The following is a 20,490-nucleotide window of genomic DNA, read 5'->3' as shown; positions in this document are numbered from 1 at the left end:
CGTCCATGGCGATGCATTATTGTCCGTTGTCTGGGTCACCAGATGTTGGATGTCGTTTCGGCTGAAGGACGAATCCCAACATAAAAAAGTAAAATCAGATGCTGAGCGAGTTGGTATTTCATACTTTCATGCCAAGGTTTGCCCTGTGCCTTGTGGCCGAGCCTACATTGGCCAAACGGGCAGATGTCTTAACGGGAAGCTCATGGAGCATAACAAAAGCGTTATCGGGGCATGTCGTCATCTCGGCATACACTGCTGTTTTTGCCAATAGCGTAAGGAGCGTCGTCTCTTTTTGGGAAGAACCACAATCCTTCATAAGTATGTCAGCAAAGCAGCCTGGGATATAGCTGAGGCTGATGAGAGCGCGGAAAAAGGAGATTACTGTGTCAGCATTGCATCAGTGGTGTTAAGTCATAACGAGCCTCGTATATTGAGAGAGAAAAAGGGTTTATTGATAGGAAAGGCAGAGAGGTTGGCCTGAAAAATAAATATCTGGCCTGGTTCTCTGCTCTGGGGGACGGGAAGAGGAGATAAAAGAAGGTCACGATGGGGGACGATGATGATGGGAGGAGGCAGATGAAAAACTACTTAAAAAAACAAGGCACACTTTCTGACATCACAAACGCGAGACAAGGTCCGTGTCGCTCAAAAAGCCTGAGAGCGCTCGCGTTGCCTTTACAGTTCTAAAACTATCTGGCCAAGCGCCGAGGATCAAATCGTATATTGAGAATTAGGAACCAGATCAATGGAGTAAATTGCTGGGCTAGTTGGTTCATAATGCGCAATGGTGGAATCAGCAAAATAGACGCAGGAAAAGAGGAAGTAGGCATACACACAACAACGCTGGGCTTACAACTAGAGTATTGCGTTTTTGTTTCTCGCGTGCATCCTGCCTTCTAGGTTTTAGCTTTATGTTTTCTTTCTTGTACCGGCGATAATGTGTTCCCTGGCAGTTTGGCGCTGCTACCGTTTTTACATGACTTTCCTTTTCGTTGCTGCGCATGCCCGCTGTACTCTATATGTATTCGCTGCGCACAGCGGTAAACTTTGTTGAAGCCTGCGCTTTGTGGTGCCTCTCCTCTTGTCCGTGTTCGTCTTTGCGCTCTGAATGAAAGCATAAAAACGTAATAACTGTTTATTCAGTTAGCGGTGGCAGCCGACCAGCATACCAAAGCTACGCTTGTCTCGGTAGCGGAAGGAAACAAGCTGTTCTTCCCAGCCGGGCAGCCTGTTTTTGTAGCCACCGTCGGTGACGCATGCCTCGGGTGACGCAGCGATGGCGCTGTGTTTTGTCGGTAACGCAGTCCAGCTTGTGGCTGTGTTACGCAGGGCCGAATGATTACAAAGCGGAGGCTGCGCGGAAGTATACGTAGGTACCCTCAGTAGAGTCCCATATTCAATAAACGATTTTAGTGGTAGAAAATTCAGTTGTTTAAAAAGAGCAGCAGTGTGAGCGGCTCCAAATAATACGCTCGGCCATTGAAGCTGACTGGACAGATAGAAATGACAACAGGTCGAAAAACTTGCTGATGTTGTTTCAGCTGTCGTTCTGGAACCGAACAGTGCCGTAGCAGTCCATGAAGTCGCTGATGATTTGCAGCAGGGCAGCATGCGGCAGGCAGTAGTAGAGGTCCTTAAAGGTGCTCTAAAGAGGAATCTTAACTCGTCTTTTTACCGCGGGAACTCTACCTGCACGTTCAGGGCATTCTTAGAAGCTTGGAATTAATGTCCTATGCGCCGTTTGCCCTAATTAAATCGGATTAAACGTCCCGGCTCTCGCCCTTTCTTTTTGAACTCAACGCGGTAGGTAGGAGGAGTCAACCAAAACGTCAGCCAGTCCCGTGGCGGCTTGCCGCTCTGCCATCGGCAGGGTGATACGTAAATAAAAGATCCCACGCGTATTTTTATTTTCGTGGGCCTAATTTTCGGCTCTATTGTCTGTGACTGAAAATGTTTATTCACAGAAACCTGAAAACCAAATAAAAGTGAAAGCGAAGTCGCCACGGGACTTGCTGACGCGTTGGCTGACTCCGCCCACCTACCGCGTTGAGTTAAAAAAAATGGTCGGGAGCTGGGGCTTTTAATCCGATTTTATTGGGGCAATCGACCGCACAGGATAATAATTCGAAGTTTCTAAGAATGCCCGGAACGTGTATATAGAGTTCCTACAGTAAAAAGACGAGTTCATATTCCTCTTTAGTGCACCTTTAATGCCTACGAAAATTGCGAGTTACACCAACGGGACTTTCTTGTTGCATGTACTGCGCGACTGCCGCAGAGCTTTTCAAGTGGAAGGGGTCTTCTATCGGGAGAACACTGAGTGACTTTTGCAGGTAGAGGTAGAGAGGTTTTTTCCAAGTGTTCCGCTCGCTCACAATGACGTGGAAGGGGCATCCGTCTTTTTGGGTTTTTGCAGTAAAGAACGCTTTGCTGTTATTGACCTATGCTGCCAGTTTTTTCGGGTTTCATATAAGTTTGGGATTTGTTTCAATTAGGCGGAAGTTCTTCGTGATGGCTTCCTCTGCCTTGCGTTCATACGCGCCATAAGCGAGAACGGCAAAGCCTCCTTCTTTATCAGTTTGCACTGAAGAGCTCCTACAGAATCTGAGTGAGAAACTGCTGAAAAACTGTCGCCAACACTCCAGCAAGGAGCGCCGAGCCGTCGAGCGTTCATATTTGCTTGGCTTCTCCCACAGCCTCAAGTAAACAGCGGGAAGGTTAGGAGTACGTCTTTTATTCTTGGCACCTAACGAGCTCGCGACGCTTTTTGAACAGGGCACGGCGAAGCCTCCAGAATGAAGCCATCTGAACCTTTTATCCTGTTTTTACAGGTTTTCCTGTGCCGTGCTTCAACTTTGGATCACGCCTCGAGTACGTGCTTTGTCGCTACAAGCTTTGAAGATAAACTTTTGCTGCTACCTGTGTGGAAAGCTGCCACCTGGGACGGACCTGCGCACGTGTTCCCTTCGACGGCTACTGCGGAAATCACTACGGACAGCACCAGCTACTTAAGCTCAGTCGACATCGAGCCGTACTGTGGGCACGGCGAAGCCTCCAGAATGAAGCCATCTGAACCCTTTATCCTGTTTTTACAGGTTTTCCTGTGCCGTGCTTCAACTTTGGATCACGCCTCGAGTACGTGCTTTGTCGCTACAAGCTTTGAAGATAATCTTTTGCTGCTACCTGTGTGGAAAGCTGCCACCTGGGACGGACCTGCGCACGTGTTCCCTACGACGGCTACTGCGGAAATCACTACGGACAGCACCAGCTACTTAAGCTCAGTCGACATCGAGCCGTACTGTGGGCACGGCGAAGCCTTCAGAATGAAGCCATCTGAACCCTTTATCCTGTTTTTACAGGTTAGTAAGCATGTAAAATGTTTTAGAAGTGATGATAGGTTCATCATTGTTCTGCCGTGCCCCGCAGTGTGTGCTGATGTTGTGCTGGAGTGTATTTCAATGTTGTTGATGCTTTCCGGAGATGTTGAACTAAACCCTGGGCCAGAAACTGTCGAGCAAATGTTTAGTAAACTAATGAAAGGGCAGAAAACTCTAATGGAAGATGTCAAGGAAATTAAAGAAAATCAGAGTACTCTTTCTAAACAACTAGAAAAAGTCAGTGCAAAGATCCATGAGATTGAAAATACTTTAGTGAATGTACATAAAAATGAAGAACGACTAGACTCGTTGATACAGAGAATGGGAGCCACTATCCGTTCACAGCAACAGAAAATAATTGAGCTGGAAGATAGAAGTCGCCGAAATAACGTTCTTGTGTTTGGCATAGCCGAAACAGAAATCGAAACCGCTGATGATCTCAAGAAGAAAGTGTTGCATGATGTTTTCCATGAACGCCTTGGAGTTGAAGTTAACACAGTGGAGCGGATACACAGACTTGGAAAGAAGCGTACGGACAAGGCGCGTCCAGTGATACTTAGACTTTTTGACTACAACGAAAAGATGAAATTATTTGATAACTGCCAGAAATTAAAGGGCAGCAAATTTTCGTTATCACATGATTATTCTCAGGCAACTTTGCAAAAGCGTAAGAAACTATGGGATAGTGCTAAACATGAAAAGAACAATGGCGCAAAGGTTCGACTCGAACGCGACAGGATTTTCATTGACAAAGAAGCTTTTTTCTGGGATGACGAAAAGAACTGCCTTACGAAGGCAGAACGGCCGCTCGTAACTGATAGCGAAACAACGTGACAGTGTGAGACGGAAGAAAGGAATTTTGTACTGATAAATATCAATGCGCGCAGCCTCCTGAATAAAACCGCTGAACTCGAACACATTATCATGATTCATCAGCCAGATGTCATTGCAGTTACAGAAACTTGGTTGCGTCCTGAAATTGCTGACAGTGAGATTATACCGCCTACATATAGAATGATTCGGAAGGATCGTGCTTCACATGGTGGTGGTGTAGCCCTTATTTTTAAAGAAGGAATTGAATTTGTTCCCATGAAAGATTGCCCCAACACAGAGAGCATCTGGAGCAGGCTAAAACTTGGCGTTTCTTTCTGTGTCATTGCAGCGGTTTATAGGCCCCCTAACGCCCCTGTAATATTTCTTGAGTCGTTGCAAGACTATCTTTCAAGTAATGTATCTGCGCATGCAAGAGTAATCATTGCAGGTGATTTCAATTTGCCGCACGTGCGTTGGGAGTCGCTAGACATAGATACAACTGATGCTAAACACTGTGATGCCTTGCTAGACATCGCTTTTAATAATGATCTAACACAAATTGGTAAACAAGCAACAAGGATAGGAGCAACTAGGGAATCAATATTGGACTTGGTTTTTATAAGTAGTAAAATAACCGAATATGAAGTGTCTATCCAGGAAGGGCTTTCTGATCATAAGCTTGTCTTAGTCACCCTAAATCAACTTATACCACCAAAACATGAAAAAAGGCGGACTATTTTTGTTAAAGACTTTTCAAGAGCTGAGGATGAAAGCATTTTAGACTATTTGGAAATGTCTTTGGGCTCATTTGATGTGCAGGATGACGTCAACACATTGTGGACAAAGTTTAAACGCATTGTCAACTTTTGTCTGAAAAATTTCGTTCCCCATCGAATTAAAACTGTCAGAAAGCATAATCCTTGGATAAGTCGTAAAATTATCCAACTAAAACGCAAGATAAAACGTAGAAAACGCAATCGAGAAAAGAATCAAAATGAAATTTCGCGCCTTTCCTTGATGCTTAAACAGATGTTGATGACAGCGAAAGAACAATACTTTTCTGAAAAGCTAACAGAATTTATGAAGACTTCCCCACAGCGTTTTTGGCGTCACCTTTCACCCTCATATGAACAAATGAGGTTTATTGAAGTGGATGGTCATGTTATTACTGATCAAGCAGAAATTGCTAACAGGTGCAATACTTATTTTCATTCTGTGTTCAGCCACCCTATATCTCCGCCTGAGAACTCTAGTAGCGAAAAGTGCATACCGCCATCAGACATGGCAGATGTCACTTTGTCTGAGCAAGGTATATTTTCCCTCCTACTTAATTTAGACACGAAAAAGTCTTCTGGTCCTGATACTATTCCTAATGAGTTTCTTAGACGATATGCGGAATGGGTATCTAAATATTTACTAATCATATTTAAGGCATCTCTGGAGCAGCATTCTTTACCAAAAGATTGGCTCCAGGCTAGGGTTGTACCAATACATAAATCTGGAAACAAGCACATTCCCGATAATTACAGACCCATTTCTATCACTTGTGCCTGTTGCAAAATACTTGAGCATGTCTTGGCAAACTGCTTATCCGACTATCTAGAGGGCAACAACAAGCTAAATCCCAATCAGCATGGTTTCAGACGGAGGTTATCTACTGTTACCCAGCTAGTAGAAACGGTACATGATTTTTCTGAAGCAATGAACAACAGGGATCAAGTGGATGCAGTTTGCCTGGACATGTCTAAAGCATTTGACCGTGTCCCACATGATGAACTTATTGATAGGCTGTTCGAACTTGGCATAAACACAAATATTGTACGGTGGATACAGGCTTATCTAACTAACAGAACCCAGTTCGTGGAATTAGATGGCGCCAAATCAGACGTCCTGGGAGTGCCCTCGGGAGTCCCTCAGGGGTCTGTGCTTGGTCCCTTGTTATTTTTATGCTACGTCAATGATATTGCAGTATCTATACCGCCCCCTGTTAAAGTCCGGCTTTTTGCGGATGATTGTTTAATTTACTCTGTCATTTCAAACCAAGAAGACCAGTTACTATTAAATTCGGCATTGAGCACTATCAACCAATGGTGCACATTATCCAGAATGGAAATCAATTATGCAAAAACTTCATTTCTTACAATTTCCAATAAAACGAAAAATATATTTTCTTTTGATTATGAAATAAACGGGAACTATATAACTCGAGTCGACCATTTCAGATATCTAGGCGTCACTATAACTTCAAATCTAAACTGGCATACACACATCAATAACATATGCTCAAAGGCCGAAACAAAATTGTGGTTCATAAGAAGAAAACTGAAGCTTGCTTCCACAAAAGCAAAACTAACAGCTTATCTCACACTGGTACGACCGACACTGGAATATGCAAGCGTAATATGGGATCCACATCAGAAAAACCAAATTGACAGGATAGAAAAAGTTCAGCGAAGGGCGGCTCGATTCATTCTGTCCAAATATAGATCTACAGATTCAGTGACTGACATGCTTCATGAACTAAACTTGCCTCAACTTTAAAGCGAAGGAAAGTTTCCAGGCTGAAAATGTTTTATCTGCTATATACTAACCACTTCAACTTAAACATAAGCGTTTACATGACACAACGTTCCTCTAGAGCTGTGAGATCTTCTCACAAAAATCAGGTCACACCCATGACGGCCAGAATCAATTCATTTAAATACTCCTTCTTCCCCAGAACCATAGATGAATGGAATTCCTTGCCCCAGGACCTTTTACAAGCAGATAATCTACACCAATTTGAAACTTATCTGTCCCGTTATTTAAGCCTATAGAAGCCATTTGTCTTTGCTGTCAATCATTATGTTCTTCACCTGCGGTTCCGACCCTCGGTGGTCTGAAACTGAGTGTAATATTTTGAACATTAACCTACATCAGGCACTTGTGGCTTTATCTGCTGGCAAAATAATTGATTTTAAGTTGTATAAATTTTGTACTTGTGGCTTTGTGTACTTGTGGCTGTGTGTACGTATTCAATTGTATGCATCCACCCTGTAACGGCCTTACGGCTGACAGTATCAATAAATAAATAAATAAAAAATAAATAAATAACGCAGACGAACCCCCAGTTGTAGCATGCGGCACATAACACAGGCTAAGTCTCACCCAGTGTAAAACGCATGTTATATATGAAATTCTTGTGGAAAATCGTATTTGAGACAAACCGGGAGGTGCATTAATGACAGGTTGCGCGAGCACTTCGGATCGACAACAGGTTATAACCTTGCTATTCAATGCTTTAATTGCAGACTGTTATCCATTCCTTAAACAAACACGCATCTTACAGAAATATCACGCGCGCGTAATTTGGGAAGCCTTCATCATCAACGTAAATAATGAAGCCTGCGTCAGGACTGCATCCATCACCCTGTTCCCTAAGGAAATCACATTACTTAACAACCATTTCACTGAGAAGCGCTAGTCCTCTAGGTTCTTCTAGTCAGTTTGCAATTTTTTTCTTTGCTTGTGGGGGTTTACCGTCCCAAAGCGACTCAGGCTGCGCCAGTCATGATTGCCTTTCTCTATCGTTTTTGTCAGCGTCAGATGCCTATGTATTCCTGCCTTCTGAAATGAAAACGTCAGTTGATAGCGAGCGCTCTTCCTGTCGTTTTTGTCGTGTCCCGTCGTTTATGCTGTTTCTTAAGATGAACTCGAACCCACTAAACCGACTGCCTACTCTCGTGCCTGTGTGTCCTGCAAGTGTAAGAACAAATTGCGAAAATGTGGGCATTCGTCACTAGTCTGTGTCTCAATTTAATGAACACATCACAGGTTATTCTTAAAAACGCGTGTTCAAAATTTATTGCAAACTGACGAAACAGTCAGAAACTGAAGCATTAAAAGTGCACGATTTGTAAACTGACACCCTAGGAATCGTGGAATCAATTTCTTGTTGAAATGTGCACAAGACACAAGAGTGCACTAAAAATGAGATTTCTACTGTAGCAACACAGCTCAGTGGACGACCTGGCATTGCATCTTGAAAGAACGAAACAGCACAATTAAACGACTGATCAGAAAAAAGGACACGTACAAGAGCTGAACTACCAACAGCCAGTTGTTAGTTGAACGCTTGTACGTGTCTTTCTGTTTATTTATTGTCCTTCGTTTGATTTGCGGTGTCTCATTCTTTCACGATTATCACTAGTGAAAAATCGCTCTCCAAGAATACGGCGCAGAATATATTACAGCACAAACAGCTTTCAGAAATATTTTTTTGCCGTTCTGGCTGTTTATAGCTTTCTAATTTTTCATTTGTAATACACTCACGAAAGGGTAGAGCAATACAAAAAGAGTCGGGATATAACATATTTAATAAATGACAGGAATTGTCCAAACACAGACACGCATATAGTTATTTCAATCAAACACATTTATGCAGAGTTCCAAATGAATCATTCGGAACATTAAATCAGCCGTTAAAGCATTTTTATACAAAATTAATATCTCGTCTTGAAACTAGCGCCTTGGAAAGGTGGATCCAGTCTTGAGAGCATTGAGGGTGAAATCTGTGGTAAAAGGCATTGTTGCGGCATGTGAAAGATCGAATTTATGACGATGGCCTAGACCCCGTGATGCGTATCTGGGTCCCTGAAGCAAAAGGTTGTGAACCGTGCCGGTACTCATATATGTGGTAGAAATGTGGAGGCTAACGAAACGGGCTCAGCTTAAGTTGTGGACAAAGCAGCAAGTTATGGAAGAAATATGAATGGTGTAACGTTAAGAGACATGAAGCCGGCAGAGTGGGTGAGGGAACAAACGTGGATTCACGACTTCCTAGCAGAGAGAGAGAGAGAGAAAGATGGAAAGGCAGGGATGTTAACTAGGCATGAAGGAGTTAGACACCGCAGCAGACACGGGACAGAGAAAGAAGACGACACAGGGCGGTACTTGCAAGTACCGCCCTGTGTCGTCTTCTTTCTCTGTCCCGTGTCTGCTGCGGTGTCTAGCTCCTTCATGTCTCACCAACTGGCCTACACATCTACCCTCCTAAGTTAACTAGGCAGCGCCCGGTATGCTACCCTACACGTGGGAAGAGGAACGGAGGGAGAGATAGAAAAGAGAGAGAACAAATGGATATGATCACTTTTCCACGACTTTCTAGCAGAAATCAAGAGAAAGAAATGGCCTCGGGCATGACATGTAGTGCAACGGCAAGATATCCCCTGATCCTTAAGGGCAATGGAGTGGATTATAAGAGAATGCAAGGGTAGCAGGAAGTTAGGTGGGCGGATGAGATTAAGAAGTTTGCGGGGATACGGTGGCCACAACTCGAAAAGAACAGGATTGATCGGAGAGACATGGGAGACGCCTTTGCCCTGCAGTGGGTGTAGTCAGACTGAAGATGATCATTATATTTTAATTAAACGCAGAAGCAGAATTCGGAAAAGAGTTTTCGTTACAGTGCTGCAGGCGGAAGGATGATATGGTTAAATTGTAGCTAGTAGACCGAGACTGAACAGAATAGATTGCGATTTTATTTATTATTTATTTCAGAATTCTGCACGTCACTGCTTGGCCCTAGCAGTGTTCAAATATCAAAGCCACGGTTCATACAGAGGCCTAATACTTAAGTTTAGGACTAACAAGTCTTCTATAAAGTTTCTGTTTAGGCGATGAGCAGATGTTCAAGAAATTTTGTTTCAGCTAACGTGGTGAATGGTTACCATTACTAGTTATATAGTTGATAGGCTCTTCCCGTGAAGGGATAGAAGAGACAGACACCCAAGTGTTTGTGCGATGTTACTACCTCCTGCGTCGTACCCTAAAGTTCATAAGGATAGGCATAAGATTTAGATACCTGCATCATTTAGCACCTACTGCAATTTAAAATCATTAGCCAAACATTACACCATGCGTTAAAGCGAGAAATTAGCCTAGTTGCTACGTGTTCGTGGTTGAGGACCTGAACCCTCGTGAGGTTTCCTGTCACCTTTAGCCTCGGCCCCCTCTTGAACTGTGTCCAAGGAAACAATAAAGAAAGAAAAAAGACGAAGATGGCAGACAAGAAGAAGACAACACAACACAAGCGCTCAGTAGCAACTGAACGTTTATCCGAAAAAAAAAACATATTCCCGCGAATGAACTATTTGTTTGTTCATTTTTCAAACGTGCTGCCACGCAGCTTTATCGCTTTGTGATGCAAGCCGCGACCATACTGATCTCGATTGATCGCATTCAGGCGGAGCCAATTCAAGTTTGTTCCAGACTGCTGTAACTTTGCACGCTGTTTCTCGAAAGTTCGCTGTCAGCTTTAAATTGAGCACGGTAGAAAGCGGCGGGCATTCTGTTTGACGGCCGCCGAGCACAGTTGCTGCTTTCGCCCAGCCTAGTCATTCAGTTTATTGCGCGCGCAGATGAGCCCAATTGTTTCTTTTGAAAGTCTTCATTTGCTGTCTTCCTTACTGCTCGGGCTGCCGTCACCACTACGTGACATCTGGAGGAAGTGCTGGGTTCCATGGACATGCAACGCTCCTAAAGATTGAGGGCAACGCAGCATCATCACCGCTGGTTCTGCAGGAGCCATGTGATCTACCTGTATACAGTGGTCTACCGCAGGAAGACGCCGAGGAATGGTTGGACCAGCTTGAGCGTATGGCGACATTCAACGGATGGTACGACCAAGGAAACCTGCGGTACGTCTTTCTTTTCCTGAATGGCCCAGCTAAAACCTGTCTCGAGAATCACTAGGCTTCCTTGCCAACGAGCAGGAAATTTAGGAAAGGAGTCATGAAAACATTCACAAGCGTCGTCCGCAACGGAAAATCTGAATTACTGCTTGAGACGCGCACCCAAGTGCCAAATGAGACAGCCCTTGGGTATGTCGAAGAGGTGTGCTGTCTATTCTGACGCACAGATCCTCAAATTACCGAGTAGAAGGAGGTGTGCTTCTTGATGCGGAGTATAAGAGAAGATTTTTCGCCGCATTGGTTCGAAACAAAGTCAACACCGTTGCCGAGTTTATGACCGAAGTGTCTGCGATCAAGAAGACCCTCGATATCAGGGCTCAGCTGTGCGACCGGACACCACCAGCTTTCTCCATGACCCGTGCAGAACGAGACGACGGAACAGTGCTGAAAAACAGGATAAGAGAAAAGAGATGGACACAAGCCCTCTCTTTTCTCTCGTCCGGTTTGTCAGCATTGTTTCGTCATTTTGTCCATGAACCAACCAGCAAGACTTGGCCTTCTTATTGGAGCCATGCGGACCCTTCAACGACCACCAGTGACAGCCTTCGAGACATCATCCGTGAGGTCGTCCGAGAAGAGCTACGACGACTGCTGCCATCCTCTCCACAGCCGCAAGCAGCGACTCTCATGAATGTGGTGTGGGAAGAATTGCGACAGGTGCTTGCATCCCGTCTCCGACGACCACAGAACCGCCGGCCATGATATATGCCGCCGCACTACGCAGTCCTGCGCCCCTACGAGACCCCACAAGCCCTCTGCGACGGGAACGAGCTCTACAAAAACGACGCCCCCTTGCTCCCGCAGGCCCACCTTACGAGCGACGCAACGGCTATAGGAAATGTGACGAGTGGAGGACTGCCGACCACCGCCCATTGTGCTTCCATTGTGGCTATGCCGACCACATACTTCGTCACTGCCCTCACAGACGCACCGGCCTGTGTGGTGTTGCCATCGACGCCCCGCGACCGCTGCCCGGCCAGCGACCACGGGAATCGACAACAACCTATATAATAGGATACGCAGTGGGGGAGCACGTGTCGTCAAGTCGTCTGTCCCTCTCCCCGTAGCCGTCCACCTCACGTTTTGTGTCACCGAGCCACAGCTACGCAGCGGCTATTCACGGAAGGTCCCCCGCCCACGAAGGGGAAACTAAAGAACGCAACCTCTGGAGGTGATGTTGCTGACCAGCGAAACGACGAAATTCCTCCACCGACCACGCCGCATGAAGATGCTGCACCCAATACGCCGACGCTGCAGAGAAACACGAGCTCGACTACGGAGTGATCGGACTTCAGAATGGCTCCGCCAACCAGAAAAGCCTCGACGACACAAAGTGTCTACGATCCACGTACTCGACCAAGCCGTGACCCGAAGCCGAGGACGACATGCAACATTCTAGAACATTCGGCTTGGAAATGGCTATCGACGGCCGGAAAGTTACCGCTCTAGTCGACACGGGGGCTGATTATTCGGTGACGAATGAAACATTCGCCGCGCAATTGAGGAAAGTGACGACCGCTTGGGACGGCCCGACAATTCGTGCCGCAGGACGCCACCTCATTATGCCATCGGGGCGACGCACAGCGCGAGTGGCGGTAAAGGGATATACCTATCCTGCGATCTTCATTGTACTACTGTCACGGCTTGCTTGATGTAGAGGCCGGCGGCGAGCACAGGTGATAGCAGGAGCACAAAAACAGGCAGGTCCGCCAGCTGCAGCTTCGTCGTCGGCACGCGGCGATCGCGCTTCGAATTTCTCTTCACTACACTACCACCCCTATAAAGAAGCATCGTCCCAATGCTAACCCCAGAGCAAAAAGCACGTGGAGGAAAACCACACACGGGCCCAGAAATCGTGGCGGCCGATGTAGAAGGCAGTGGGAAGAAGAAGAAGAAGAAGAAGAAGAAGAAGAAGAAGAAGAAGAAGAAGAAGAAGAAGTTTATTCACATCACATTACATGATGCAGGAAGCCTGCAGAAAAAGCTGCCAGAAGCCAGCTTGACAGGGCCGCAGGCCCCCTTTCATTGGCAGTTTGCGGAATGTCGTAAAAAAAAGTTTATACACAGCATATTTTATCACAACATGTAAAGAAAAAAAAGTGAAAAATACAACATATTACAAGAAAAACGCTAAAACATATATACTGTTACCACATTTCAGTGTAACACGTGCTCACATTTTTAATACATTGATGGGGAAATATTATAGACACAAAATCTCGTTTTACTTCGTTTTGAAAAGATCGCGCAGTGCTTTGAAAGTTATATTGTCGAGTTGGATATTTTTAGCTTGCAAACTGTTTAGTAATCGGGGTAACTTGTTTTGCAGCATTTGTAGACCGCATGTAGTTCTAGAATGGTTGCTTGGCGGGCTAGTTGGTTCATATCTAACATGTGTTGGAAGTCAGCGCTCTTTTCACTCTGTTTGTCGTCGTCCCTTCTTGTGGTTCGCGCTGCAACACATGTTAGATGTAGTTCTACTTGTGTTAACCTTCCATGGTTCAAAATGACGCGTCTGGTATGAATCTACATTCTTTTCTAGCTGAGCTATGTTCTTAGTAGTACAATTGTTACATTTAGTTTCTTGTTTGAACAACTTGCAAAGACGGTAGTCATAGGATTTTGTTACTGGAATTACATTGTATTTTTTAAATAATTCATGTGTGTGGTAGTGCATTGGTACGTTTTCGACAGCTCTTAAAAACTTTTTTTGGAGAATGAGCACTCCGTCTATATTAGATTTAGCAGTCGATGCCCACACCAAGTGACAATAATTAAGTCTAGGGGAGAAAAGACCATTATAAATCAGCATCAGAATGTGGCGAGGGAATACATGGCGATTTCGCGAAACAATGCCTACTATTTGTGATACTTTTTTTGTAATATAATCTATGTGGGCATCCCATGACATTGTGTTTTGAAAAATGACACCCAGAGTTTTAAAACTAGACACAATCTCTACAGGAGTTGACCGTAGTGTAATTGTGTTTTGTGTGTCTATGTTTTTGTTCCTAGTATGATACAAAACTGCTTTAGTTTTATCAGCATTAATCTTCAAGCTATTTTTTTGGGTCCATTCATCAAGCTTAGCAAGCGCTACATTTGCTGCAGCTATTAGCTGATCACTTGATTCTCCTGTGAAAAACACGCTTGTATCATCCGCATAATTCACAAAAGTAGCGGATGGAGCGATACCGTAAACATCGTTCACGTACAAATTGAACAAAAAGGGGCCCAGGATGCTGCCTTGCGGCACACCCTGGGAAACATGAAGTGCATCTGATAAAGAATCACCAATGGCTACAATTTGGGTACGATGTTTAAGGTAGGATTCCATAAGAACTCCGGCCTTTCCGAGAATGCCATAATGTTCTAACTTCCTAATAAGTATTTCGTGGCTGATAGTGTCGAATGCTTTCGAGAAGTCAACGTAAAGGCCCAAGACTAGCTTACCTTTCTCCAAACCGCTTAAAATGTGTTCTTTCTGCGTCAAGAGGGCAAGTTCAGTGCTAAATCCTTTGCGGAAACCGAACTGGCTACTAGCTAGCAATTTGTGTTTTTCTTGAAATGCTGTCAATCGGTTTAAAATAGCTTTTTCAAAGACTTTGGAAAAGACCGGGAGAATTGATATGGGCCGATAATTTGCCATATCATTTTTGTCACCTTTCGTATATAGCACGCTTACTCGAGCGACCTGCATTTTGGGCGGAAATATGGCCTGCTGAAAGCATAAATTAAGTACATGCATTAAGCATGGAGCAAGAAAATGTGCAACGTGTTTGATTGGTTTTACCTGAATTCCATCTACGTCTTTGGCACTGCTATTTCTTAAATTCAGAATTATGCTTGCAATTTCTGTTTCACTTACTGGAGTCAGAAACACCGAGTTATCATTACGCGGAAAGTTTGCTAGGTCATTGGAGCAAATGGCGGTGTTACCTTGAACAAAATGTTGGTTGAATGCGTTCGCGAGGGTTTCTCCTGTTAACTCAGCATCATGTCTTTTTATCTTACACACTTTTTCAGTTCCTATCTTGTAATTTAGCATCGAGTTCAGTCTACGCCAAACTGCATCCATTTGTCCTGCTGCAGACATAAATACATTGTCTAAATATTCACGTCTAGCATTTTTTATATCTTTATCTAGATGATTACGGAAAGCTTTAAATTCTAGTAGTATTTTTTTGTCTTTGCTTTTGAGAAATTGGTGGTACAAGTTATTCTTTTTTCTAATCCTCGCGGAAAGTTCTGCGTTAACCCATGGTTTTCGGATTTTTCTACCGTTCTTCCTTGCTACTAAAGGAAAACTCTCCTCATAGATTGGTTTCAGTATTTTCATGAATGTGTCATAAGCAACGTTCGCATCTTCGCTACCAAAAACTTGATCCCACGAAGTGCGTGAAACTTTGCTATAAAACTTGGAAAGGTTGCAGTGTGTCGTATGTTGAACGAAATATGCATGTCGTGCTTTATTTTTGCTGAACTGACTTTTGGCGCACAAAAATATAGGCAAGTGATCACTGAGATCTGACGTAAGTACACCCGCTTTGATTCTACATGCGTCAATATTAGTAAGGAACACATCAATTAATGAGGATGAACTTTCTGTCACTCTCGTCGGCATATCAATAGTGTTCCTAATACCATGCGTGTTCAACAAAACAGAAAAGTTAGTTTGCAAAGAAGCATTCGTCATATTTATGTTAATATCACCACCAAATATAATACTATAACGATTAATATCAACAAAGGAGAACAGCGTTTCTAAGTAGTCAAAGAAAGGCGCCATCTTTGCATGTGGAGGACGGTAACAAACTACCAACAAATTGTTGTGAACAAGAACAGATACAATTTCATAATCATCTGTAACGATGGAAAAATTTTCAAGCAGTTCATATTCGTACATTTTGTTTATCAAAATGCAAATTCCGCCACCCCTTCCAGAGGAGCGATTTAAGTAACAAGATTTATACCCAGCAAGTTTATAAACGTCGGTGCTGTCTGTTGACCATGTCTCAGTTAGCAATACACAATCTAGTGACTCATTTAGCTCATCAAGAAGTAAATCCAGACCTAATTTTTTATATTTGATTGATCTTATGTTCAGATGAAAGCATTTAAATGACTGCAAAAACGGTTTCCCTGTGTGTTTCTGGAAGTCGTGCGGCAAAACGTAGGACGCCATATTCATGGGTCATCCGCCTTTAGGCAAGCTTCTCCAGGTCGCCAACGTTCGCTACCAATTCGGCATTCAGTCCATCAGCCTTTCGTACCAGAACTCGGCCATTGCTATGCCACACGTATTTGTATTTCTTAACTTTTACCCAGTTCTTAGCCTCGAACAACAGTGCACGGGTTCTTTTCGTTAGGTTTTCTAGCACGAAGATATTTCCGTCTGCTTCTTGCAGTTTCTTTCTGTTTTGCCACCACGCGTCCCTGTCAGCTTGCCTTGCGAAACGACAAATTATGCCTGGGATCTTATCTTTTTTTGCTGGCAGACGGTGAACTGCCACTACATCATTCTCTGAGAGTGCAGGAAGTTTAATTTGGGCAGTCAGTGCATTTATCTTATCCAACAGGTTTTCTTTATCAGTTTCTTGGATGCCATGAAATTCTAGGTTGAGGCGGCGGCTCCTCCATTCAAGGTCATCAATGTCATCTTTCAGTTGAGTGACATCATCATTCTGTGTTTCGACCTTTTCCACCCTCTTCCTTAGTTCTTTCACCTCGCGCTCGTTCCGCTCTGTGCGTGAAAGCAAATCATCGTACTGGTCGCTTAACAGCTGCAATGAGTCTTCGATACCGTCAATCGTTTCTTTAAGAGGCAGCAGTTGGTCAAGCTTATCACTAATTGCCACCATCCAGATCCTCAGATCCGCGCTATCATCACTGGCGAGTTTTGCATCCTGCGTAGCCGGCGTGCGTGCTTTCGAGCACCTACAAAAGATGCAGCGCCAGGCTTTACGGTATTCATCTCCCTTTGTTTTGAGCGTAGCATCGGTAATTCCGGCGCATTTCCCAGTGTGGTATCTGTGACCACACCCACTGCAGTCAATAGTGCCATCTGACGAGGTGCAATCTACAGAAAACACAGAGCACTGCAAATGTGGGGGCATTGTCACAAAACGTCACACCTTGGCAGCAGCAGCAGCGATTGAAATGATACTTAAAACATTGATATGTGGACCTGACTTCCACTAACCTGCAAGATCACAATGAAGATGTGGCTTGAGATGCTGCTCGCTCGTCGGTGCCGCTGCTGCCAATGCGATCGGCCAGTCCAGCAAGGTAGATGTATACTGGTAGCGAAGGCTCCATAGACGCCCATTGGTCCAAAAAATGGCGGCTGGATGGGATGGATGGATGGATGGATACGGCTGAACCCTTTACATCGGGCGGTGGCTCAAGCCACCTAGCCATGTCTTGTGAAATTTTACTCCTGTCTTGCTTTTAGCCACCAATCAGATAACCTTCGCTTGGTTACTTCTAACCTCTTAAAATCCACTTTCCCTTCACTATCCCTAAACCCCAATGCCTTGGGTAAGTCAGCCCCGCTGCCTTCCACTGTAGGGTGAAGCCCTTTACAGAAAAGTATCAAGTGTTCAGCCGTTTCCTCCTCCTCTCCGCACGCAATGCACAAAGTGTCTATCTCCTGGTACCTGACTCTATACTTCTTAGTCCGCAAAACTCCAGTCCTGGCCTCAAACAACAAAGAACTTCCCCTACAATTATCATAGATATTTTCTTTGACAATTTCCTGTTTAAAGGTCCGGTATGTTTCTAGTGCCGATTTCGTCAGCATCCCTGTTTTCCACAAAGCTCTCTCTGTTCCTTTAACCTTTTTCTTAACCGATAATTGCTGATTTGCCCCCTTACTGCTGTCCAGATATTTGCTTGTCAATTTTCTAGTTCGCTTTCTCCATTTCGTGTCAACATTCTTTATATACAGGTATCTGAAAACTTTCCTAGCCCACCGCTTTTCCTCCATCCTTCTCAATCGTTCCTCAAATGCTATCTTACAGCTAGCCTCTCTGCTCTCGAAAGACGCCCATCCCATATCACCCTGTACCCCCTGATTTGGTGTATTGCCATGTGCTCCCAAAGCTAACCTCCCTACTCCCCGTTGCCTAATTTCCAGCCTTGCTTGAACATCTGGCCTCATACACAGGACCGCATTCCATGGGCACTCATGGGCACTCCAGCGCCCCCTGGATTTTGGGGGGCAAACTACGCAAACGTGACGTAGAATGACGTCACGCATACGTATGCTTTTGGCGCGAATTATAAAGCGGTCTTTCTGTAGAAACCGCGTTTTCGAGCCCGTACCTCTCGAAGGTTGCTGCCTTTCAGCGCGCCCCAACCTTTGCCAGTCAAATGTGCTCGAGTTCCTGCTAGTTATGGCCTTGCTAATGTGCAATTGGGAACGCAATGAAAGTGACTGGTAAAGGAGGGGCAGCATAGAAAGGCAGCAACACTTCCAGAGACTGGCGAAGCATGCATGATTCGTAGTGCAAATACTGGTGCTAGTACTTTTGAGAGCTCTTGAGTACAGCAAGGTATGATGCACAAAGCACTGGCTCAAGTGCACAGTTCGCAATAGAGTGTACGGCAAGTATGGTTTTCATAGTTTCATATTCATTGTTTATTGCAGCAACCAAACAAATACAGTCACAAAGCACACCCTTGGCACACAAACAAAAAATACATGTCACAGGCAGCACAAGCAGTATTGTTTAAGTTGGCTAATCATCTCAATAGTCACAGTGCAGATAGGAAAAAGCCCTGAAGTGCCACGAACGTTGTCAGTTAGGAAATTGAAAAGTATAGAAAACAATGCTACGACAGCTTCAATTGAAGCAAACATAACATGACATAAGTAGGCGCATCAACACAGACCATAGAGCACACTGGGATTATTCTTCACATTTAATTTCTTCAGCTGAAAGAATATAGCAGGTGCGTTTACATCTGCAAGGCAATGTTAAAGCCAGCTTTAGCACCCTCAAACGTGCTCAACGTAGGAGCAAATACCATACATTGAAAAAGACATAAAGCCAAGTACGCACGAACGGGTTACAGCTATGAAACACGAGCGAACAGCCCGGCGAAACCATATCGAAGCTACCGCGCATACCTAGAGCAGACGACACACCTGTGAAAGTCCAGCGGGAATCGGTGTAGCGTGACACCAATGGTACTATCCACGCTGTCGCAGTGTACCGCCTTGGTGTACCACGGAGCATCGTTTCTTCACATGCCGCAAGCTCATCTTGAAATGAAGCGCTAAGCGCTTCAAAAGAAGAGCGCGAAGCGTGCAAAGACGGAAAAAGACTTCGCACTGGCCGCACGCCGAAGGAAACGACAAAACCGAGAAAACTGCCGCAGCGGTGCAGCGGGGTGCAAATCTTACCGAACGGTGACAAAGAAGCGACGTGCAAGGACGACGAAAACTTCGCAAAAGGACCATTTTGAGACCGGCGAGCTAAATTTACACGCTTTACCAGGCGCGCCATCGCAGACAGCTGGCGATAAGAAATCGCCACTGTGGCCGGGTTAGCCGGGTATCGAAACAAGGCCTGCAAAGACGCGCTGTAATGCACCGCACACTCATGAATAGGGGGCAGGTCAAGAGTGTTGCAAAAATACAAAATTTGCCAGGTTTTAATAAAATGACTTACCTCTTTCATAAAACAAGGTGCTAATATATTTTTTCTTTTCTATTGGCAGATTACATTCCAATTTTGTAGTTTTATCATTTATTTATATGAGTGTTTTGCCCCCCCCATCCTCTGGTTGTGCTGCAGTCGCGCTAAACCACTTTTCGGCCCAGCCTTCGCCACCACTATAAATCCGCCTTGAGTCCAGTCTCGCTATATTTGTAGCCTTCCGTCGATGTCAGCGCTGGGTGTTGGTCTTAGCGGCGTAGGAAGGCAGCTTCCAGGGTGATAGGCGTCGTTCTTGATCACCAGCGATGCGCATGTGCCCGAACAGTCAAGGCAGCTCTGTATCTGCAAGATCACAATGAAGATGTGGCTTGAGATGCTGCTCACTCGTCGGTGCCGCTGCTGCCAATGCGATCGGCCAGTCCAGGCTCGCTGTATTTGTAGCCTTCCGTCGATGTCAGCGCTGGGTGTTGGTCTTAGCGGCGTAGGAAGGCAGCTTCCAGGGTGATAGGCGTCGTTCTTGATCACCAGCGATGCGCATGTGCCCGAACAGTCAAGGCAGCTCTGTATCTGCAAGATCACAATGAAGATGTGGCTTGAGATGCTGCTCGCTCGTCGGTGCCGCTGCTGCCAATGCGATCGGCCAGTCCAGGCTCGCTGTATTTGTAGCCTTCCGTCGATGTCAGCGCTGGGTGTTGGTCTTAGCGGCGTAGGAAGGCAGCTTCCAGGGTGATAGGCGTCGTTCTTGATCACCAGCGATGCGCATGTGCCCGAACAGTCAAGGCAGCTCTGTATCTGCAAGATCACAATGAAGATGTGGCTTGAGATGCTGCTCGCTCGTCGGTGCCGCTGCTGCCAATGCGATCGGCCAGTCCAGGCTCGCTGTATTTGTAGCCTTCCGTCGAT

At 45.0% G+C, this 20,490-nt stretch overlaps 2 protein-coding genes across 4 annotated transcripts in view; one reads left to right on the top strand and one right to left on the bottom strand.

Moving 5' to 3' along the window:
• Positions 1-20,490, top strand: part of LOC144103810 (trypsin alpha-like) — a 609,247-nt gene that overhangs the window by 493,662 nt on the left and 95,095 nt on the right. The gene's annotated exons all lie outside the window — the stretch shown is intronic.
• Positions 16,126-17,037, bottom strand: LOC144105039 (uncharacterized). Its single transcript, XM_077638254.1, has one exon. It carries the CDS (start codon positions 17,035-17,037, stop codon positions 16,126-16,128), a length of 912 nt encoding a protein of 303 aa, XP_077494380.1.

Source organism: Amblyomma americanum, chromosome 9 (genome assembly GCF_052857255.1).
Source record: "Amblyomma americanum isolate KBUSLIRL-KWMA chromosome 9, ASM5285725v1, whole genome shotgun sequence".
In the NCBI taxonomy this organism is placed as follows: domain Eukaryota; kingdom Metazoa; phylum Arthropoda; class Arachnida; order Ixodida; family Ixodidae; genus Amblyomma; species Amblyomma americanum.
The sequence above is the reverse complement of the archived record's forward strand: the minus strand, read 5'-3'. Positions and strand labels throughout refer to the sequence as shown.